This window comes from Entelurus aequoreus, linkage group LG09 (assembly GCF_033978785.1).
Source record: "Entelurus aequoreus isolate RoL-2023_Sb linkage group LG09, RoL_Eaeq_v1.1, whole genome shotgun sequence".
Classification (NCBI taxonomy): Eukaryota; Metazoa; Chordata; class Actinopteri; order Syngnathiformes; family Syngnathidae; genus Entelurus; species Entelurus aequoreus.
The window spans coordinates 58,301,643-58,324,438 of NC_084739.1; the positions used below are offsets into that span (position 1 = coordinate 58,301,643).

Below are 22,796 nucleotides of genomic sequence, written 5' to 3' on the forward strand. Positions count from 1 at the left end.
TGATCACACCAATATTTTTTATTATCTCAAAGTCTTTTGTCATTTTCAATTTTTTATAAAGTCTAGAAATATGTCCCTGGACACAGGAGAACTTGAATTATGACCAATGTATGAACCTGTAACTACTTGGTATTGGATTGATATCAAAATGTGTAGTGTCACCTAAAACTATTATAAAGTATCCAAACAACAAAAGAATAAGTGCCTTTTACATTTTAACATAAGTGTAGGTAGAACATGTTAAAATAGAAACTAAGCAGATATTAACAGTAAATGAACAAGTAGATTAATAATGCATTTTCTACCGCTTGTTCCTCATAATTTTGACAAAGAAATAGAATGGGAAATGACACAATATGTTACTGCATATGTCAGCAGCCATATTAGGAGTCTTTGTTTGCTTACTAACTACTAAAATAGTAGTTGTATAGTATATGTTACTATCTTATTTATTGACACAATTCTTTTTTGATTGCAATAAGAAAGATTTTCTGTTAAATTAAAGCCAAAAATTTTTTTAATGGTCCCCTTTATTTTGATAGGTGTCAAAGTGTCAACATACATTTTGGTACCGGTATCTGTACCAAATGCATGGATAGAATTAAGATAATCTCCCTATAATTTGTTTTTCTTTATCCAGGTTCACCCCGGGTATGGATTTCTCTCTGAAAACAAAGAGTTTGCCAAGAGGCTGGTGAGTGCATTCCTCAATTGTAAAACTAAACATCAACAATAAAATAACCAGTAACAAAACTATACATTTAGTTCTTGATGAATATCTGTATTTAGACCCACTTGAAATTTCGGACTGAATTTTGAAGATATTTTTCACTTCAGCAACAAAAAGCAATGTTTTAGAAATAGTTACCAAACATTGAACAATGATTACAGTAGATGGACAGTTATTTAGTCTCCGTTCAGTAAACTAAATTGAATTTATTAAAGACGTTTATTATTTTCATCAATCAATCAAAGTTTATTTATATAGCCCTTAATCACATGTGTCTCAAAGGGCTGCACAAGCCACAACGACATCCTCGACTCAGATCCTGCATCAGGGCAAGAAAAAACAATGCAATCGGCACAATGAGAAACCTCGGAGGGGTCCGCAGATAGGCGGACCCCCCTCCTTGGCGACCGATGCATTAGATGTTTCTCTCTGGGTTGCGGGGGTTATTTTGTACCAAAACCTAGAGCTGAAGATACATTTCTCTTATTAATACTATTACTGTTGGTTATTAAATTTTCTTGTGGCTAAACAACAGGTCACAGTTTTCTTTGGATTGGCCAAAAATAAAATATATTTCTTTAATGTAAGTGTAAATATATCATAACATTTCATTAAAAAGCCAATACGGTTTGGTCAAGCCGTACTGGGACCTGATCTCGTGCTCTGTTAAAAAGTGGCAATAAAGATTGTATGCTTGTTTGTGTGTTTCTAGGCAAACGAGGGTGTGACATTTATTGGCCCAGACACTCATGCTATCCAAGCAATGGGGGACAAAATTGAGAGCAAACTGATTGCGAAGGCTGCCAAGGTCAACACTATCCCAGGATTTGATGGCGTGGTCAAGGTATGGCAAAGCACTAACATTGCTAAGTTGGCAACACTGAGCCCTCCTGCTCTTTCTTCTTATTTTCTGGCTGATAAAACGGATTCAAGGAAGTTTGTAAAGGGTTATAATTTTAAGAAAAATGTTTGTATATATTAAACCTCCTACTCCCATCTGTCAAATCCCTCTTCCTTTTAAAACATTTTTTTTGCTGCGCATTCTCAGAGGCTTCATGTACAAGACTTGTGTAGATTCCCGATTAAAAGACGGCCTATTCTCAAATCCAGAAACATAGTACACACAAAAATATGAAGATGTTCACACACATGAATCTAGGCACATTTCCCTTGTACAATTTGCATTATTTACAAATTCTTTTAATACTGCTAAAGCAGTTGTGTTTTTTACGGTAATGATTTGCAATTGCTTTGTGTGTCTGATGTGCACATCACTCAGCCTGAGGACTAATTGTTTTCACATTTGTTTATTGGAACAGTGTCATTAAAGGATCAAAAGTATGTAGAAACCTGCTTATCATACCAGCCATGAAGTTGGCATGAGGCCCCGCACATTTCCACGTTCATTTCACTCTTGATACATCAGAACTTTGCTGTAAAAGAGTGTGTATGCCACATTTTTGTGCGTATGCAATACACACCCTTAATACATGAAGCTCCAGGTCAATTTGCAAGTTATTGCATTCATTGCAGAGTTATCAATAATATTCTAATTTTTTTAACCAAAACCATTGTCTGTTATAGACTGTCGAGGAAGCTGTGAAAATAGCACAAAATGTTGGTAAGTAGTCTGCAGTTCATTTGTGTCTTTTCAAACCCATTTCACTATCAAGAGCTGGTATAACAGAAAAGAGCACACGTAATAGTATATAAATGCCTCAAAAGTTTTTTCATTCAATTATTTAAATTGCATTTCAGTGGTACCTCAGTTTTTATTAGCAGAGTTGTGGACTCGAGTAAGACTTCAGTCACAACTTTGATGACTTAGGCCTCCTCTTAACTATATCATCAGATAATTGCAACTCTCCTTGGACTTTGACATCACTGAATCTGGACTTGACGTGGACTTAAGCATTAGAATTTCATAAGACTTGAGAATTTAGGTGAGGATCGTCCGCAAATGGCTGTATTATTCAAAATGTATTTTGAAGTCGATATAGTTGTGATTATTTTGCCCATGTGACAATTTCGCATTGAAGCATAATCCTCGGGTCATGTGCCAGCAGCCACAAATCAGTGTCAAAGATAGCATGCGACAATAATGTGCCAGTAATTCTTGACGTCTTTGTGTACTCTCTCTCTTAAGAAAGTCCTTTGCAACCTCATTTGACATTATCGTATACACGTGGTTGAAAACGGGCGAGAAATTGACTACACAATGAGCTGTCCAAATTTACGGCCCCATAAAAATTAGAACACAAAACAAACGTAAGCGAAACACACACTAACTAATTGTATACTGTGGGGGATTAATAAACAATAACTAACAATAAACACATCACAAAAGACAACTTTATACTGTACAAATTGCTACGCAAAATACAATGGGAAACTGGAATTCCCCTGATACGTTGCTGCAGGCGCAGGAAGCTGTATTTTCATTTGCACTTTAATTTTATTGAAATTTTATTTAAGAAACATACTCATTATTAACTCAGTTTATTTATTTTAGTGCAGCATAAGTGTATGTGTTGGCCCTGCAATGAGGTGGCGACTTGTCCAGGGTGTACCCCGCCTTCCGCCCGAATGCAGCTGGCATAGGCTCCAGCACCCCCAAACTCGCACTCGCCGAAATGCAACCTTACCCAAGCAAAAACAATGCATGATTTATCTTGGGATGGCGTGGCGAAGTTGGTAGAGTGGCTGTGCCAGCAATCGGAGTGTTGCTGGTTACTGGGGTTCAATTCCCACCTTCTACCTTCCTAGTCACGTCCGTTGTGTCCTTGGGCAAGACACTTCACCCTTTGCCTCTGATGGCTGCTGGTTAGCGCCTTGCATGGCAGCTCCCGCCATCAGTGTGTGAATGTGTGTGTGAATGGGTAAATTGTGGAAATACTGTCAAAGCGCTTTGAGTACCTTGAAGGTAGAAAAGCGCTATACCATATACATTTATTTATTATCTTTGGGAGTCTTTGATACCAATTTTATTGACCCAGCCACACACGAAGAAGTTGTAGGCCTCCATGCTTTTCCAAGTTGTCGTCTGTTTTGTCGTGTAGAATGGCGTCTGGAGCACCAAATAGTTTGACGCGACCGACGGTTAATCCTTGAAATCACTCAACAAATCTTATTTTGATAATGTATAGAGATAGATTCTATTGTATAGTTTGCATTTTTTGCTCATATCTGCTTTTTGTGGTAAGAACTAGCTCCCTTGCATACTCAGACTGTGTTTGCTGCACAGTAGCCACGTTGGTTTGGTGGCCCACCACTTCGTTCACTTTTGTTCATAAGTCTCGTGTCCGAATAGAACCTACAGTTTTCCGTTACATAAAATAATTTCAGCTAATGATCTGGGAATCTGCAATTGTTTAAAATGTTGCCAAAAATGTTTCCCAACTCCAGTTTTGCTTTGAATATGTTAACTGAGTTCCATGGACCTCTTCAGTGTGCTGAGTATTTCAAAATAATTATTTTATGCTACCACAGAGAAGCTATCAGCTGCAGTGGGAAGTTAAATAATAAATGATAAATGGGTTATACTTGTATAGCGCTTTTCTACCTTCAAGGTACTCAAAGCGCTTTGACAGTATTTCCACATTTACCCATTCACACACACATTCACACACTGATGGCGGGAGCTGCCATGCAAGGCGCTAACCAGCAGCCATCAGAGGCAAAGGGTGAAGTGTCTTGCCCAAGGACACAACGGACGTGACTAGGAAGGTAGAAGGTGGGGATTGAACCCCAGTAACCAAGTTAATAGCTTTGTTTAACTCAGACATTCTAAAACTCTCAACACCACTTATTAAAATGTTTGTGTAAATGTATGTATATTTTAGGGCCCATATGTATAATTTTTAGCCAGTACATATTTAATAAAATACAACTTGTGCACCCAATCCTAGTTTTTATTTCAAATACTGTACATTATTTACACAATCCCCTAGGCCCCTCCAGGATTAATACGGTGTTCATGCTAATGTATGTAAATTTACTAGCAGAATTTTTGAGATCTGGGAACACAATCATTTTCATTGCAATACAGTGTGGTGTGTTCTATAAGTTTACTTGTTTGTGACAAAATATCCAGATTTTCAATATTAATACATTCATCAGAGCCATGAAATATTTCTGTGCTCATATAGTGAGTAATTCTGGATGTTTGACAAAATACATCTTTACTTTAAAATGTGTTTTTTTTGTCTCTGGTAGGCTACCCAGTAATGATAAAAGCATCTGCGGGCGGTGGAGGAAAAGGAATGAGAATTTCATGGAATGATGAGGAAACAAGGTATGTCTATCACGTTTCTTATGAACTTTTTTTTTTTCATAATTATTTTACAATGTTTGGACCAGCACATGTATCAGTCATTATCAAATGTATACAGTACTTTATTTATTTTTAAACCGTTCTGTTTGGTCATGCATACAAATAATTTGTATGCCTGCTGCATTCCAGCAAGTGAGTCCTTAATTATTGCTTTTGATTAATTTGTATTTTATTTCGAATGCCACTGGACAGTAAGTTTAAGGGGGGTAGACAGGACAATACATACGCAAATACAAACATATGGTGTAGACATTGACAGAAGAAAATAAGGAAAATAATTATGACAAGAGAAGACAGGAACAATATCAGATGCTGAAATCTGGTTGGACGACCTAGGGATACAATAAGAGGGGAAAAAACATTTCCCACAAAGTTTTACTTATAATGAGAAAAAACTGACCCAATTCTTACTAACCAATGGCTTACCTCCCTTTTTAATCTAAAACATTTTAATAAAATAATAAGATAATATTCAAAACCATTACTCACAACCGACAAGGGCTGGTCATAGGGACGAGTCTTATGACCTAAAATCCATATTGCGATATGTACTTACAAACTAAACTTACAAATGCAGATTTTGCGCTTCTGCGTTCGCCCTAGTTCACAAACATATTATAATAGAAGTGTGGCGGATGTATCGTGAATCTGCTTCACAACACACCTGCTTTGCCAGAGAATAAGACGCAGCATAAGAGATCTGTGGTGCAAAGTTTTGCGACGTGGACGGTATTTTTAGTGAAGAGAGGTATGCATTAAAAATTAAGAAGATCTATCAAATACAAGCGAGCGTGAAAGGCAAAGTATTTGTATTTGTCATATTTGTCTTTAAATACATGTATGATGTTTATTTAGCCTTTTTATTACCCTATTTAACATGATGATGTCAGCAACCACCAACCATTTGTTGTATTTTGTAGATTTGAAATTGAAAAAAATGTATTCGTAATCGAAAATTAAGTTAAGAGACAAAAAAATCGAGATTTTTGGCCAAAATTGCACAGCCCTGAGTGGGGTACATTTTTCCATAAGAAACAATGTAAACATGAGTAATAGGTTTCCAGCCTTGACAAAAGTCCTTATCTTAGTAAACCGTTTGTACACTTTGAACACAATATAAAGCGCTATACAGTACTATATATCAAATAAACATAATAAGGGGGTGATGAATCAACTATCTTTTGTTAAATAAGTCAAAAAACAACTAGCTGAACTGTCCTTTCTAGAAGCCGCCCTGCCGAAACACACACACAGACACACACACACACACACACACTGTCAAACTCCTTAATTTAAACAGCCAGGTCGCTACAATAATTAAGAATAAAAAATATTCACTTTACCTTGTCGGTTAATTTTCTTTGCCTTCAGCAGAAGGGAGGGGAGGAAGGCAGCATTGATAAAGCTGTGGACACTACCTGAATGTTTCAAACCACACATTGCGTGTCCATTGCGTGTCCATTGCTTTCTTTGCTCTTATATACAGCTAACAAACCTAGAACAATGTTGTAAAAAAAAACTGAAAAAAAACACTTAAAAAGCGTACAAATTAGCACAGTAGCTAACAGCCACACTGTGCTGACTTGAATGACGAGTGAGCATATTGATCGATCTGCCCGCCCACAATAGTTTTTCTTGCCGGCACAAAATGGCTGCACCGCAGGCACACAATGGGCGGATGAAACGTTCGTACATCGAGGCAAGGTTTGTACACCAAAGCGTGTTTTTATTTAGTCTCTGTTTCAAAAATAGAAATGTTTGTACAATGAAGGATTTGTAAATCAAAGTTCCATTGCACATGTAATTTGTTTGCAGACAATACTTCTTTATGACAGTGTGACAAATTTAGAAAAGTTTAGTGATGTGGTTTAAAAATAAGTCAAAAACTGCCTGACACATAAAATATTCCTGAACCATGAACTTCATAATGTTTAGTAATCACATTTTATGTCTGTTTATTACAGAGATGGCTTCCGATTCTCATCTCTGGAAGCAGCGTCAAGCTTTGGAGACGATAGGCTTCTTATTGAAAAATACATAGATAACCCGAGACACATAGAAATTCAGGTGCAGTAAGTGTTTGATGTTGCTTTATAGTGATCTTGAACATTTTAGTATGCTGCAAGGATAGACTCCGACTGACTAATAATGTTTTTTTACTGACCTATTTGAATGCTCATTTAACATGTATTATTTCAGTGATGAATTAAGTTTGCTTCTTCTCATAGGTGCTGGCTGATAAACATGGTAATGCTCTTTGGTTAAATGAAAGAGAGTGCTCTATTCAGAGGAGGAACCAGAAGGTGGTGGAAGAAGCACCCAGGTTTGAACGAATGCAACTGTTTATATATATTTTAAAATGTCAAATTTTAATCTTGCAAGATTGCCGTGACACAAGATGTTGTCACACCCCTAAAACAGACTATCCTAGCATTGAAGTGAAACCTAAATATTGTTACTGTATTTGGAAAAGGTCAAATAATATATACGCAAATACAAACAGATATAGTAGACATAACAGAGTACAAGAAAACACATTCTTGGGAGTTCTAATAAATGATTGAATGACCTGGAAATCACACTTTAGGAATATCTCAATATTGAATAAGGCAAAACACAATCAACCAAAAATCACCTCATACGACTCTGGGAAATGTGCTGCACTGGTTCTCCTGGACCTCAGTGCAGCGTTCGATACTATAGACCATACTGATCTCCTGGACCGCCTCCAACATGGGGTCGGCATCACCAACACAGCCCTGTCCTGGTTTACGTCATACCTCAACAACAGAACCTTCTCTGTGAACATAGCAAACCATTCCTCCCGCTGTGTCAACCTCACCTGTGGGGTCTCCCAGGGCTCAATACTGGGTCCCATCCTGTTCTCCATCTACATGCTCCCCCTCAGCCAAGTCATTCATCGCCATAAAATTTCCTTTCACTGCTACGCTGACGATACTCAAATCTATCTTCCTCTCAACACAGACGATCCCTCTGGGCTGGACCTTTTGAAAGACTGCTTGCAGGACATAAAGGAGTGGATGTCACAAAGCTTCCTGCAGCTCAATGACACCAAGAGTGAAATTCTTCTGTTTGGCAACTCCACCTCGGTCAGTCAGATCAGAAAGAATTTGGGAAGTTTGGCCACTCTTGAAAAACCCCATGTCAAAAACCTTGGGGTCATATTCGACCCAGACCTCAAGTTTGACAAACAAGTGAAATCTGTGGTGAAATCCTGTTTTTTCCAACTACGCACCATAGCCAAGATCAAGTCTTTCCTCTCCCCCAGTGACCTACAGAGGGTCGTGTTGATGCTTATTTTTTCTAGACTGGACTATTGCAATACCCTTTATGCTGGGGTCACCGACAAGACCATCCATAGCATGCAGCTAGTACAAAATGCGGCTGCCAGGCTGGTGACAGGCGCAAAAATGAGGGAACATATTTCTCCCATCCTCTCCTCCCTTCACTGGCTCCCAGTGAAGCGTAGAGTGAAATTTAAGATCGTCATGTTCGTCTTCAAAGCGCTCAATGGTCTCGCCCCAGCTTATATTAAAGATCTCCTGGACCAACCCACCAGCTCCAGGCTGGATCGTTGCCTTAGATCAGACAACCAGATGACCCTGAAGGTCCCATGGTCAAACCTAGTGACAAGGGGAGACCGTGCTTTCTCAGTGATGGCACCTAGATTGTGGAATAAGCTCCCCCTGAGTATTAAGTCCGCCACCACTCTGGACTCTTTTAGAGCACGGCTTAAAACTCACCTTTTTACCGCAGATGACTTTTTATTTATGTTTTCATTGTGAGTCTTAAATGTTTAGTTTAGATTCCTTTGTGTGTCTCAGTCTCTGTTTCTGTTTATTTATTTATTTATTTTTTTGTTTCTCCACTAGGGCTGCGCTTGTTGGTTGGGGGCGCATAATAAATGAAAATAACATAACATAACATAACATAACATACCATACTCTTTCCTGTTCTCTAATGTTGCCATATTTAAGGTATTGTACATAGATATGGAAAATAACTACAAAATTTAGCCAGGGGCAGGCGGCCCTGGATACGATGACGAAGTAAAAGGAAAAAAAATTACTGAAACACTGTGTCTGATGTCATTGTCCGATACTTATTACAGGACAGGGTGAGATCAGACAAGCTCTGCTTCTTCCTATTCCTTTTGAACATGTTGAACTATTTAAGTGCAAATTGTGATTATTGTGCTTGTAATGTTTTTAACATGATCCAAATAAATTGATTGATTGGTTCGGAGCTGTTAGTAAAAATACATTATGTTAAAAATACAGAGTTGTGTCCTGCCCTAAATCTTTGTGTTAATACCATATGGAAAAATGGGCGTTTTTCTGACATAGTTGCAAATGCTGATTAATCAAGATTAATTAATTGGAAAAAATGTTAATCATGGACTGTTTATTAGCAATTCCTGGGTAGGGTTAAATATGATTAGCTTCTTTCTACTTCTGTTGGGCATATAAAATTGTGCAAAAAGAAATCATATCATGTTCCTTATTGTAAATTGTGAAGCATGATCAAAATGAACTTAACTATGACTATGACTACTTTACAGTACTTTCCTCGACGCAGTGACACGACGAGCAATGGGTGAGCAAGCAGTGCAGCTGGCCAAAGAAGTGCATTACTCATCTGCTGGTACCGTGGAGTTCCTGATAGATTCTAAAAAGAACTTCTACTTCCTCGAGATGAACACACGGCTACAGGTCAGCAAGACTTTTGTGTGTGCAAATTCATACATTCAATTTGTTTATTAATTAGAAAATAGGCAGGCAATTGTATACATTACACAAAATCCGACAAAACACTAACTAAGTCATGTAGTTCATTGAACAATGTTATAACCAGAATGAGATAGACATGGTCTACTGTACTGATTATCACTCACTGATAACCATTCACTTAGTAGATGTCACATCAGACCTATACAGTATATTATGTCTCTGGTGAATTCGTTCCCTGGTGGTGTTCACAATATGGTTGTTGTTGCGGTGGCCGGGGGTAGCTGGTGAGTGACCGTCTGGTATAGCAATAGGTTGTTTGTCTGCTTAGTGGCAAAACAACTTGTTCTTAGTTTCATGAATGCGATAATTATTTGTGATTAATCGCATGAGTTTATGCGTTAAATTTGATAGCCCTATTACAAATTGAAACATTTCTAATCAGTTTTTAGTAGGGCGGTTTTTAGGGCATACATTTCCAGTATTATTGCTAAAACAATCTTTGTTTTACCATTTGATCTAGGTTGAGCATCCCATAACAGAGTGTATTACTGGTATTGACCTGGTGGAGCAGATGATCCGGGTTGCCAAGGGTTACCAACTACAACACAAACAGGAAGATATTCCAATAAATGGCTGGGCCTTTGAGAGCCGTGTCTACGCTGAGGTTTGCAATACTCTTCACTGTACATTGTGCATTTGTTAAAATATACAATAAAACAAAAGATATCTAAATCTCGAGCTTTTGCTTCCATAGCCACACAAGGCACCGCCATTTAGCACTAACGTTGCACCTTTACATGATAATGTAAGAATTACTGTATGCTGTGAATTTTATATTTGAATTTTATATTTCTTTATGACATAGTTCCAACTTATTTCTGACTTATAAGATGTGTTTTTGCGAAACAACTGCTTATAAGGCTCTTCTGTGGATGATTTCTAGTTTAAAGTCCCAGTTGTCTGTCATTATGGACCCCAGATACACAAAGTTCTTGACAGGCTCTACATTACCAAGGGGAGGTGGATCCGGTCCATCACCAATATACATGAACTTGGTTTTCGTACAGCTCTCTTGGAGGCCAAGCTTCTCTGCCTCTTCGCTGTATATGCCCAAAATGTCTCTTAGCTAGCTGTAGGATCTGCTGAGGAGGATGGTGTCGTCAGCGTAGTCCAGGTCGATTACGTTGTAGTTGTCGAAGTACACTTTAGGGATCCACTCACAAACCCTTTACATCAGGTGGTCAATGATGCAGTCAAAAAGGTCAGGAGCAGCCACACAGCCCTGGCGAACGCCTTTGGAGATAGGAAACCAGTCAGAGTCTCTGCCGTTAATACGGAAATAAGTCTTTGCATTGTTGTAAAGCAGCTTGAACAGGGCAACGATCTTAGACGGTGATCCTCGGGCCAGAAGACACTTTCCTTGTATTGCAAGTGCCATGTTTTTGAATAATAGTGTACTTCTCGGAACGTAATTTATTTTCAGTGCTAAGTGGTGGACCTGTTGTTTCCTGCAGGATTTGATGGAAAGACGGAAAGTTTTTTCCGTAATCAAGGTATAGTTGGCGGCTATCTACGCTTGCCATGAGGCATTAAAGATAAGCCAGTTGAGCAGCAACCTATGGTATGCCGATTTATGAAAAGGGCACGTCACTCACTCCCAGTTTGTCAGGATCTGTTCGTGGTGATAAAGGCTCTTTCACATCATCTATTGGAGCTGATGGAAATGAAATGTGTTTCTTTAAAGACGGTATTGCTTTTAGCTTTGACTACAGCAAAGCATGTGAGTGACCGCCGGGCTTACTTGATTAGCCCAGCTTGTTTACAATTTGCTTCAGGGCTGAAGAGGGTCTGCTTGCGGCCTAACCCTACTTTTGTGCCTCAGGTGGTTGGATTCATCTATAGGTGTTCCACTGTGGGGTTCAGGGCCTGTATCCTCCTCCATTTGCACCAGTGGAGGAGCAGAGGCTTAACTTGTTTTGCCCTGTTAGGGCATTGCACAAGTATGTTACAAAAAAAGCGGAGTTCAGATAAGTGGATTTGCTCTTTGTATCATGGGCAAGCCACATACTAGACAGAGGCTGTCTCACTGGATTGTGGAGGCCATTTCGATGGCCTATACTTGTAAGGGAGTAAAACACAGATCTCATCCAATCTGGTTTCATTGAGCGTATGAAATGGATTCTGATGACTTGCTGTCATCAGAGGTTAATAGGCTACAGCAGGGGTGTCCAAATTACGGCCTACGTGTCAAGTGCGGCCCACGAGCGTCATCAATTTGGCCAGCCAGACGTGGCAAGTTATAAAAGAAGTATGCCCCGCGGTATGTCCTAAGTTTAATTTTATATCATTGCAAACATGCCGCTGCCTTGTGGACATTAGTAATGTTAGTCAATGATCATGAGTTTTATATTATAGCTTAGTGAGTGTAGCGTCAAAATGGGTTACATTTCTTCGCAAGGACAGAGAGAAAGAGCAAGGCCAGGTCGAAAAGCTGTTGTTCCTGTGAGTAAATGAGAAGCAACGGGCAGGTAATAGCATTACTGAGGCTATTATTTGCGAAAAGGCTTGCCATTTATCAAGCACTTCAAGGATTTTATCGGTGAAGGGCCCTTGTACTGAAGCACATTTTTAACTGATGAGACCAGGCTTTTTTTTGGAAAAAGATCCCCAAGGCGGATGTATAATACAGCTGAGGAGAAGGTACAACAGGGACACAAGTCGATGAATCATTGCCGTTTACAATTCCCAGACAAAGTAAAGAAAGATTTTCCAATATGTTTTATTATAGCAATATGGTTGGTAACGTTTTGGAGCGCACCAAAGGCAAAGGGACTTTTGTGTGAATGTTTTGACAATTAAGATGGCTGTTGTTGTTGTGTTGTTTTGGTGTGTTCTATGTGTGTATGTGTGTGTGTGTGTGTGTGTGTGTGTGTGTGTGTGTGTGTGTGTGTGTATACACACATACTGTAAATGTATATATATACATATATGTGTGTGTGTATGTATATATATATATATATATATATATATATATATATATATATATATATATATACATACACACATATTATACTGTGTATATATATATATATATATATATATATATATATATATATATATATATATATAAGTATGTATATGTGTGTGTGTATATACGTGTATATATATATATAAGTATGTATATGTGTGTGTGTATATACGTGTATATATAAAAGTGTCCTTAAAGTGTGCATTTAAAAAAAAATCAAATAGGATCTTTTGTCAAGGCTAGAACCAATTACTCATGTTAATACTGTTTCCCATGGGGAACTCTGCTTCACTATACAAACTTTTCGGTTTGCGAACCATGTTCAAGAAACAATTACGTTCGTAAATCGAGGTTCCACTGTTTATAATTGTATATACTTCAGTATGGACGAATGATTGGAGGATGTCTAGTGGACACAGTGTGGTCTACTTCCCTAAGATAAGTTGCACTTCTCCATCTCTTCATTATTTTCATCTCTTAGGACCCTTTCAAGTCATTTGGTCTTCCCTCCATTGGAAGATTATCCCAATACAAGGAGCCAGTCAAGCTCAACAATGTAAGCATTGAATAAAAATTGTGTCTTACACATTTGAAACATTGAATCCTGACTCTAATAATATCCTTTTTAATATACTGTTTTAAATGTGCTTTTGCTAGGTCCGGGTGGACAGTGGCATCCAAGAGGGAAGCGACATCAGCATTTATTATGATCCCATGATTTCCAAGGTTAGTCAACTGTTAAACAAAAAATGTACCACCCCCATAAGTCATAATGGCATAGTCGATCATGAAAAGCATCCATTATTTCTTTATCTTTTTCAAGTTGATAACCTATGGAGCTACAAGAGCAGAAGCCCTTGCCAAGATGGAGGATGCTCTGGATAACTATGTCATCAGGGGTACAGCCAATTGATTTTTCATTTGGAGCATGAAATAGTTTATTTTTTGTAATTATAATGAAGTGTGATTTTGCTTTCAGGTGTGACCCACAACATTCCGCTCTTGAGAGAAATAATCACGCACCCTCGTTTTATTTCCGGTGACATTAGCACCAACTTCCTTCCAGAGGTTTACCCTGATGGATTTAAAGGCCACCAACTTCAGGTGGAAGAACAGCAAGAGTTGATAGCCTCTGCAGCAGCACTGTACATCACAGCCCAGCTCCTTTCCCAAAAGGTTCTTGGTAACTTGAGGTGAGGACATTCAGTATAATTTATAAAGTTGGCTAAAAATGTCTGAATGTCTATTACCGGTATTCAGCTATTGAAAGAAAGCACACAGCCTTTGTTATTTTCAAAAAAGTAAATGCTTATACATGTATATATTAAATGGGGTCAATGACTTTTTAGAAGATGTCCATGATGGAAAGCTCTTTGTTCAGTCAAGTCTTGTTCCTAACGAGGGTTGCATAGGGGCAACACTTTCTGATACGTTTCCAAGTATTTTCTGGAATATTTCAATTAAAACTTTAACTGAGCAATTAATCCATTATAAATATCAGTTTGATTAATACATTTAACACAATGAACCTATCTGCCTTGCAAAAATCACTTAAAATTCCTGAAATGTCTGGCAACGCTTTTTTGTTTCACCTTTATTTACCCAGGAAAGTCCCATTTGAGATTTAAAATCTCTTTTAAGGGAGTCCTGCACATTATTACACCAATGTCAGTTCCACTGGGAGCGAGGTGGGTGAAGTGTCTGGCCTTAGACGCAACAGCCGTGACTAGGATGACAGAAGCTGGAATCAAACCTGGAACCCTTAAGTTGCTGACACATTGCCCGAACTGCATGTGTAAATGAAATGGACAGCTGATCTGGTAGTGACAAGCCGCAAAAACAAAAAACTCAGTATGGAAGATGCTAAACAGAACATTGGTCTCATTGTTAAAACATTAATGCTTGACTGAGTTTTCTTAAAATATAAATGTGTTTTAATTGCAGGGTGCCCTCAATACCAGTAGAGTGTACCTGCTGGGAGCTTTGTGCACAGCTAGGAGACCGATGGCATGACCTGGAAGTTAATAAATCAGGAGACATATATACGGTAAGCATATTGTAATTTTAACCGCCTAATTTTTAGAATATTGTTCCATCCATCCATCTTATTACGCTTAGCCGCAGCCGGGTCGCGGGGGCAGCAGCCTAAGCAGAGAAGCCCAGACTTCCCTCTCCCCTGCTACTTTGTCCCGCTCCTCTCGAGTTTTCCCAGGCCAGATCGGTGACATCGTCTCTCCAACGTGTCCTGGGTCTTCTTCGTGGCCTTATACCTGACATGCACTAAACACCTCCACAGCAGCCTTACTCTGAGCTCCCCCCAAATGACAAAGCGTTTCACACTATCTCTAAAGGAGCCCCGCCACCCTACGAGGAAACAAATTTTGTCCGCTGTGCACGTGATCTTGTCCTTTCAGTCACAACCCAAAACTCATGACCATAGATTAGAATGGGAACGTATATCGACAGGTATATTTAGAGCTTTACCTTCCTGCTCAGCTCCTTTTTCACTATGACTGATCGATGCAGGGTCCGCATCATGATCCACTCTTCACTCACTCGTAAACAAGACCCCAAGGTACTTGAATTCCTCCAAGTCAGGGAGATTCAGAAAAGTTGGGAGCATAAACATTTACGAGGGCTACTGGGGTGTTGGAATTCAGGCCAGTGACGATAACATACCTTACATTGGGATCAGAAATACTATTTGAGTATACAAAAGGAACTTTTTTGTTTAGCAAAATAGCAGCTCCCTTCGTTTTGTCAGAAAATGAAGAGCAGCAAGTCTGTACTCTCCATCCTCTCCTCAGCCTCAAGTGATCAGAAGGTTTAAGAGGAGTCTCCTGCAAGAAGATTACCTAGCAGCCAGATGACAGAGTTAATGGTTACGGTTATGGTTATTTCAAACATATAAACAGTATAAATATAAATGTGATACATCAAATAATTATTTACATATATTAATTTCTCTTTACAACATGTTCGAAAAGAAGTAGGAAGAAGCAAAGCTTATTTAATCCTCTCCTTTTACAATTCATAGCAATTACTAACATATGTGTTCACTTCCTGTTCTGATCTTGTAAATGTAACAAAATTTACACCAATGAATACAACAGTTTAGCCAATCATGATTCACATATGAGGTGAATAATACCAAATGTTCAACAAAGTTCAAGATGTTTATCAAGATTCTTCTTCCTTGAACTTTGTAAACACTTTTAGGAAGTTAATTTTATTGTCTATTATTACAACAAAGAAAAATTATTATTCCTTGTACTTTGTAAACATTTGTAGTTTGAACAGCCTCTCAAACTAGATCATATTAGTGCATTGACATCTTTGCATAATCCGTTCCATAATTTAATTCCGCATATTGATATGCTATAGGTCTTACAGGTTGTATGTGCATATAAATGTTTGATTAGATTTTCCTCTGAGGTTATATTTTTCCTTTTTAAAAAACATAATTGTTAATGGGTAGCGGGTTATAGTTGTGCATCATTTTAGCTGTTTCCAAATGCACCAAATCATTGAGTTCCAGTATTTTGGAGGTGTGTATGTTTTCCAGAACCCACATTATGTTTTATTTAACTGATCTTTTTTGTAACATGTTTAGTGAATGAAGTGTACTTTAGTAATCATTTCTACACAATAACTCAAATATGGTAACACTAGCGAGCAGTAAAAAGTGTGCAGTGATTTTTGGTCCAGAAATTCCTTGCCACCTTGTGTTGTATATTTCTTATATGCGATTTCCAGTTCATTTTATTGTCTATTATCACGCTCCAAAATGTGATTTATTTTACTCTTTCAATATCTGCTGCGTCTATTTATATTTGTTTGACTTTCTCTTCTACTGTTACCGAAAAGCATTAGTTTGGTTTTACTGAGATTCAAAGATAGTCTGTTTTTATCAAACCATCTCTTTAATTTGTACATTTCCTTTATTTGTATTTGTGAGTATTTTCTTCTAAACAAAACACAGTTGTGCCATCCGCAAATAATACTAACTTTCAATCAATCAATCAATGTTTATTTATATAGCCCTAAATCACAAGTGTCTCAAAGGGCTGCACAAGCCACAACAACATCCTCGGTACAGAGCCCACATAAGGGCAAGGAAAAACTCACCCCAGTGGGACGTCGATGTGAATGACTATGAACTTTAAGTCATTTGTAACTTTACAACTTTTGTGTATATATATATTGAATAAGTTTGGTCCCAGTATTGATCCTTGTGGTACACCACAAGATATGTTTAGTTCTGTTGACATTCTTTCACCTAACTTCACATATTTTTTCCTGTTGCTAAATAGCTTCTTAGCAAGTTCAATACCAATCCTCTGATGCCATATCATTCTAATTTGTTGATTAATTATGATTCATTGTGTCAAATACTTTAGTTAGATTCATAAATACTGCTGCTGCACACTGTTTACCATCTATTGCATTGGTTATTGTGTCTGTTGTTTTCATTAATGCCATTGATGTTGAGATGTTTGCTCTGTATTGGTTATCCCTAAGTGTTCCACTTTTGTTTATGAATGTGTCTAATCTGTTATTAAATAATTTTTCAATAATTTTAGAAAACTGTGGAAGTAAAGAAACATGTCTGTAATTGGCGTTTGTCTCCAGTCTTAAAGGCCTACTGAAATGAATTTTTTTTATTTAAACGGGGATAGCAGATCTATTCTATGTGTCATACTTGATCATTTCGCGATATTGCCATATTTTTGCTGAAAGGATTTAGTATAGAACAACGACGATAAAGATTGCAACTTTTGGTATCTGATAAAAAAAAGGCTTGCCCCTACCGGAAGTAGCGTGACGTAGTCAGTTGAACATATACGCAAAGTTCCCTATTGTTTACAATGATGGCCGCATGAAGTGAGAGAGATTCGGACCGAGAAAGCGACAATTTCCCCATTAATTTGAGCGAGGATGAAAGATTTGTGGATGAGTAAAGTGCAAGTGAAGGACTAGTGGGGAGTTGAAGCTATTCAGATAGGGAAGATGCTGTGAGAGCCGGGGGTGACCTGATATTCAGCTGGGAATGACTACAACAGTAAATAAACACAAGACATATATATACTCTATTAGCCACAACACAACCAGGCTTATATTTAATATGCCACAAATTAATCCTGCATAAAAACACCTGCGTGTTTGTTACGCTAGCTCCTAGCTCCTCTGCTAGCTCCTAGCTCCATAGAACACGCCAATACAATTCAAACACCTGATCAACACACACAATCACTCAGCCCAAAAGACCGTTCACCTAACCCAAGGTTCATAAAGCTTATATATTTTTAAAAAGTTACGTACGTGACGCGCACATACGGTCAAGCTATCAAATGTTTAGCAGCCAAGGCTGCATACTCACGGTACCTGATATTCAGCTGGGAATGAGTACAACAGTAAATAAACACAAGACATATATATACTCTATTAGCCACAACACAACCAGGCTTATATTTAATATGCCACAAATTAATCCTGCATAAAAACACCTGCGTGTTTGTTACGCTAGCTCCTAGCTCCTCTGCTAGCTCCTAGCTCCATAGAACACGCCAATACTATTCAAACACCTGATCAACACACACAATCACTCAGCCCAAAAGACCGTTCACCTAACCCAAGGTTCATAAAGCTTATATATTTTAAAAAAGTTACGTACATACGCAAAAAAAAGTTGCGCACATACGGTCAAGCGATCAAATGTTTAGAAGCCAAAGCTGCATACTCACAGTAGCGCGTCTGCGTCTTTGTCATCCAAATCAAAGTAATCCTGGTAAGAGTCTGTGTTGTCCCAGTTCTCTACAGGCGTCTGTGTATCGAAGTCAAAAGTCCTCCTGGTTAGAGTCTCTGTTATCCGAGTTCTTCCATTTTGACTGCATCTTTCGGGAATGTAAACAAAGAAGCGCCGGCTGTGTACTGTTGTTGCTGACTACGTTCGAAAAATACGTCCATTTCGCACCGACAACTTTCTTCTTTGCTTGCTCAGCTTCCTTCTCCATAATGCAATGAACATGATTGCAACAGATTCACGAACACAGATGTCCAGAATACTGTGGAATTATGAAATGAAAACAGAGCTTTTTCGTATTGGCTTCAATGTGGAAGGCATGCCCGTGTTCGCCGGTCTACGTCACGCGCATACGTCATCCTCAGAGGCGTTTCGAACCGGAAGTTTAGCGGCAAATTTAAAATGTCACTTTATAAGTTAACCCGGCCGTATTGGCATGTGTTATAATGTTAAGATTTCATCATTGATATATAAACTATCAGACTGCGTGGTCGGTAGTAGTGGGTTTCAGTAGGCCTTTAAGAGTTGGTGCAACTTTTGCTATTTTCATTTTGATTGAAAATGTTCCTGTTTGAAATGATAGGTTGCTGACATACGTTAAAGGTTCTGAAATAATGTAATATTTTACTTTGTTTTATAAGGGGTATGAAGCCCTTTGCAATTAGAACTGGTAAACATAATGCCACACCGTTGCAGTCACTGTTTACGGAATGTCGCGCAACGTTAATTGAGCATTTATGTGACAGTTTGGGTTTTCGGAACAAAGGGTTATATACCAGCATGCACAAGACCTTGATACAACGTTGGTTATACAGTACATACACGTCCTTTAAAACTGATTTCGAAACAATGTTACAAAATAGTTGTATTTGTAAATTGATGTCCAACATTGCTTCATGCTTCATGCTTACATACTGTACATTACTTTTTGCATTATATTAATTTATATCATTACATGTTGTCTACCTTGTACTTTTTTTTTATGTCATTGCCTGATATAAATGAATAAAAAATAAATAAAAAACGTTAGATCTTTGTTGCTGGTTGGAAAATGACTAAATTTCAATGGTCAAATCAACATCAGAAAGCAACATTGGTTAAACGTAGTCAAAAAGCATGTCATTACAACGTAAAGTTTGAGTTGCTCAACGTTAGGACATAATTCAACAAGTTCTCAATGTTGTTTCAGTGTGTTGTGCCTGCTGGGATATTTTAAATCGATATCTAGTCCAGCAAAATTTGGCTAGTATTGGATCATCCCTAGTTTAAAGATTATTCTTGTTGGTGTGTGGACCAACATTTCTTCTGGCATGTGTGCAAACCTGCAGAAAAATCTGACCTTATACACAAATCAATTCATAACCTTTATTTCATGATTCTTTTTCTGTCTTTTTGAATGACTCTCTCCCTACATACACTGTTCACGAACATTATCTGCAATGGTATAACTTGAAGCATTAATCACCAGATACCTTCATCACCACCATTGTTGTCACTGCGTAATTTACCACAGTATCACAATTAGCTTCTTTCTTTATAGGTGCAAGTGGATGGAGTACGTGTGGATGTCCAGGGACAGTGGAACTTGGCTTCACCACTGTTACCACTCACCATCAACGGCATACACAGAATGTTGCAGGTATTACACAGATTGACACTATCAGTTAATTAGGCATTATCTTTGTCATGGCAGATTTTTTATTCAAATCAGCAGATTGTGCAGGTGGTAATACATTTGAGGTCCGTCATTGAACAACTATTATGTTTTTCACGTACTGTCAAACAATTGGAGAATTCTTGGTGGAAGACTAAGTGGTCATCTACAACCCCAGGCAAAAAAAAAAAAAATCACAATTCTTTGAGGATGTTCTTCCAGTTGATTAATTTTGTTTTAAAAAAAGCCGATAACAGACATAGCAGAACTAATGTTAATGTTTTTGGCTTTAAAAAAACATTAAAATAAATCAATAATATGAATTGTTGTAGTCAGTTACAGTTTCATTTTTAGATTTAGCAGAGTGAAACAATTATAGAATCCCACAATTTAGAGAACAAAATATGGAATTACCGTGTAAATTTTCATTTTCAAAGCCAACATCTGCATTAGATTAAAACTGTTAATTAGTCTGCAGTTAAAAAGGAGTGCTCTCACCTTGGAGAGCTGTTGCACCAGATGGATTGACATGAATCAAACACGAGAGATGTCAATTTAAACAAAGGAGAGGATTAACAAACTTCTTCAAAAGGTAAATCCTCATGCAATGTTGCAAAAGATGTTGATTGTTAAGTCAGCTGTGTCTAAAATCTGGACCAAAAACAAACAACATGGGAGGGTTGTAAAAGGCAAGCATACCGGTAGACCAAGAAATACATCAGAGTGTCAAGGCAGACAACTTAAAGCAATATGCCTCGAAAAAAGAAATGTTTAACAAAACAAATGAAGAACAAATGGGTGGAAACTGGAGTCACTAGCCATGTGAACATAGGCAAAATGTATTTAATCTGATCATAAGTGGGATTATAATGTTCCTGTGTACATGGACCCTGAAAAAAAAAAAAAAAGATTATTATTTGCGTTTTCATGCATTACACCTCAAATCGGAATACTTGATTTTGACATGCACAGAACATAACATAAACGTAAAGGTGTGTTATTGTTTGTGCTATGGCGCCATTTTTTGGATGAGTTTGCTCACTGCAGGTGCTGAAGAAGAAGAAGCATTGACAACCGCTGTAAACAAACATCCATCCATCTTCTTCCGCTTATCCGAAGTTGGGTCGCGGGGGCAGCAGCTGTAGCAGGGAAACCCAGACTTCACTCTCCCCAGCCACTTCGTCCAGCTCCTCCCGGGGGATCCCGAGGCGTTCCCAGGCCAGCCGGGAGACATAGTCTTCCCAACGTGTCCTGGGTCTTCCCCGCGGCCTCCTACCGGTCGGACGTGCCCTAAACACCTCCCTAGGGAGGCGTTCTGGTGGCATCCTGACCAGATGCCCAAACCACCTCATCTGGCTCCTCTCGATGTGGAGGAGCAGCGGCTTTACTTTGAGCTCCCCCCGGCCGGCAGAGCTTCTCACCCTATCTCTAAGGGCAAGATCACGGGTACAAGCGGCCGTAAACAAACATGACTGTGCATTTTAGCTTGTTCGACGTTGTCACATTATTTATTTACTTTTCCTTGTTTTCACTACTTTTGTTTTAGCTTTCTTTTTAAAGTGTAGCTATTCTGTGCCCTTCATGTTGTGATATGTATGGATTGACGCACGTCTTCATGTTACAACATTTTGTATACGTGCTTGAGGCTAGCAGTTAGCACTTGAAGTAGCTGTAAGACCATGAGAGACGACAACTGGATCCCTCCTTTTATTGTTATATTGACACACGATAACTCCAGACCATACTTTTTGTTTTTGGCAGTCTCTGTTTTAGAGCAACAATCTCAAAAGCATATAACGCCACATCTGTACTTGTCTAATGGAGGGGAGACAGCAGCAAGAGTAAGACAATCGCTTCATTCCGAGACTATTACATTTAGTCCCCGCCTCCACCACCAAAATTTAGCTAACGTCAAAGACACACGCAGTAAGGATCATTTCAATCCGAATTTCAGAAGACTTGTTTTCATGCGCTCCAATCTGAATGACATAAACCACCTGTTTCGATCGGAATGAAATTTTGATCCGAACGTGTGTGATCGGGTCAAAATATTTAAAATGCCGTGTTTACATGAAGCATTTTTATACCGGTTAGGCTTTTAATCCGATTTCTTGTGTCCATGTGCATATAGCTAAAGTCTGTGACCGAACCGTTAGAAAACGCTTAAAAGAAATGGGATTTGAATACAGAAAAACTAAAGGAAAGCCGTTATTCAAATCTACACAGAAAAAAACAAGGTTACAATGGCCTAAGGAAAAGTAATCGAGACTATGCATGACTGGATGAAAGTCATATTCAGTAATAAATCGCAAATCTGCATTGGGCAAGGTGATGATGCTGGAACTTTTGTTTGGTGCCGTTCCAATTAGATTTATGAAGACGACTGCCTAAAAAAAACCATGCATATTTCCAGTCATTGATGGTATGGAGCTTCATGTCAGGTAATGGCACTGGGGAAATGGCTGTCATTTCAATTGTTGAATAAATGCACAAGTTT

At 38.4% G+C, this 22,796-nt stretch overlaps 1 protein-coding gene across 3 annotated transcripts in view; it reads left to right on the forward strand.

Annotated features, from left to right (window-relative positions):
- pcca (propionyl-CoA carboxylase subunit alpha) overlaps nt 1-22,796 on the forward strand; it is a 45,323-nt gene that overhangs the window by 18,247 nt on the left and 4,280 nt on the right. For 2 of the 3 annotated variants that reach the window (XM_062059015.1, XM_062059014.1), the window contains exons 6-19: nt 641-694; nt 1,443-1,574; nt 2,315-2,351; nt 4,946-5,024; nt 7,028-7,130; nt 7,292-7,386; nt 9,646-9,796; nt 10,335-10,478; nt 13,324-13,398; nt 13,500-13,568; nt 13,666-13,741; nt 13,822-14,035; nt 14,787-14,889; nt 20,186-20,284. In XM_062059015.1, coding sequence (XP_061914999.1) covers nt 641-694; nt 1,443-1,574; nt 2,315-2,351; nt 4,946-5,024; nt 7,028-7,130; nt 7,292-7,386; nt 9,646-9,796; nt 10,335-10,478; nt 13,324-13,398; nt 13,500-13,568; nt 13,666-13,741; nt 13,822-14,035; nt 14,787-14,889; nt 20,186-20,284 — 1,431 coding nt within the window. Of the gene's footprint in view, nt 1-640; nt 695-1,442; nt 1,575-2,314; nt 2,352-4,945; nt 5,025-7,027; nt 7,131-7,291; nt 7,387-9,645; nt 9,797-10,334; nt 10,479-13,323; nt 13,399-13,499; nt 13,569-13,665; nt 13,742-13,821; nt 14,036-14,786; nt 14,890-20,185; nt 20,285-21,346; nt 22,733-22,796 lie in introns of those variants that run through there. The other variant, XM_062059016.1, reaches the window with a different exon arrangement.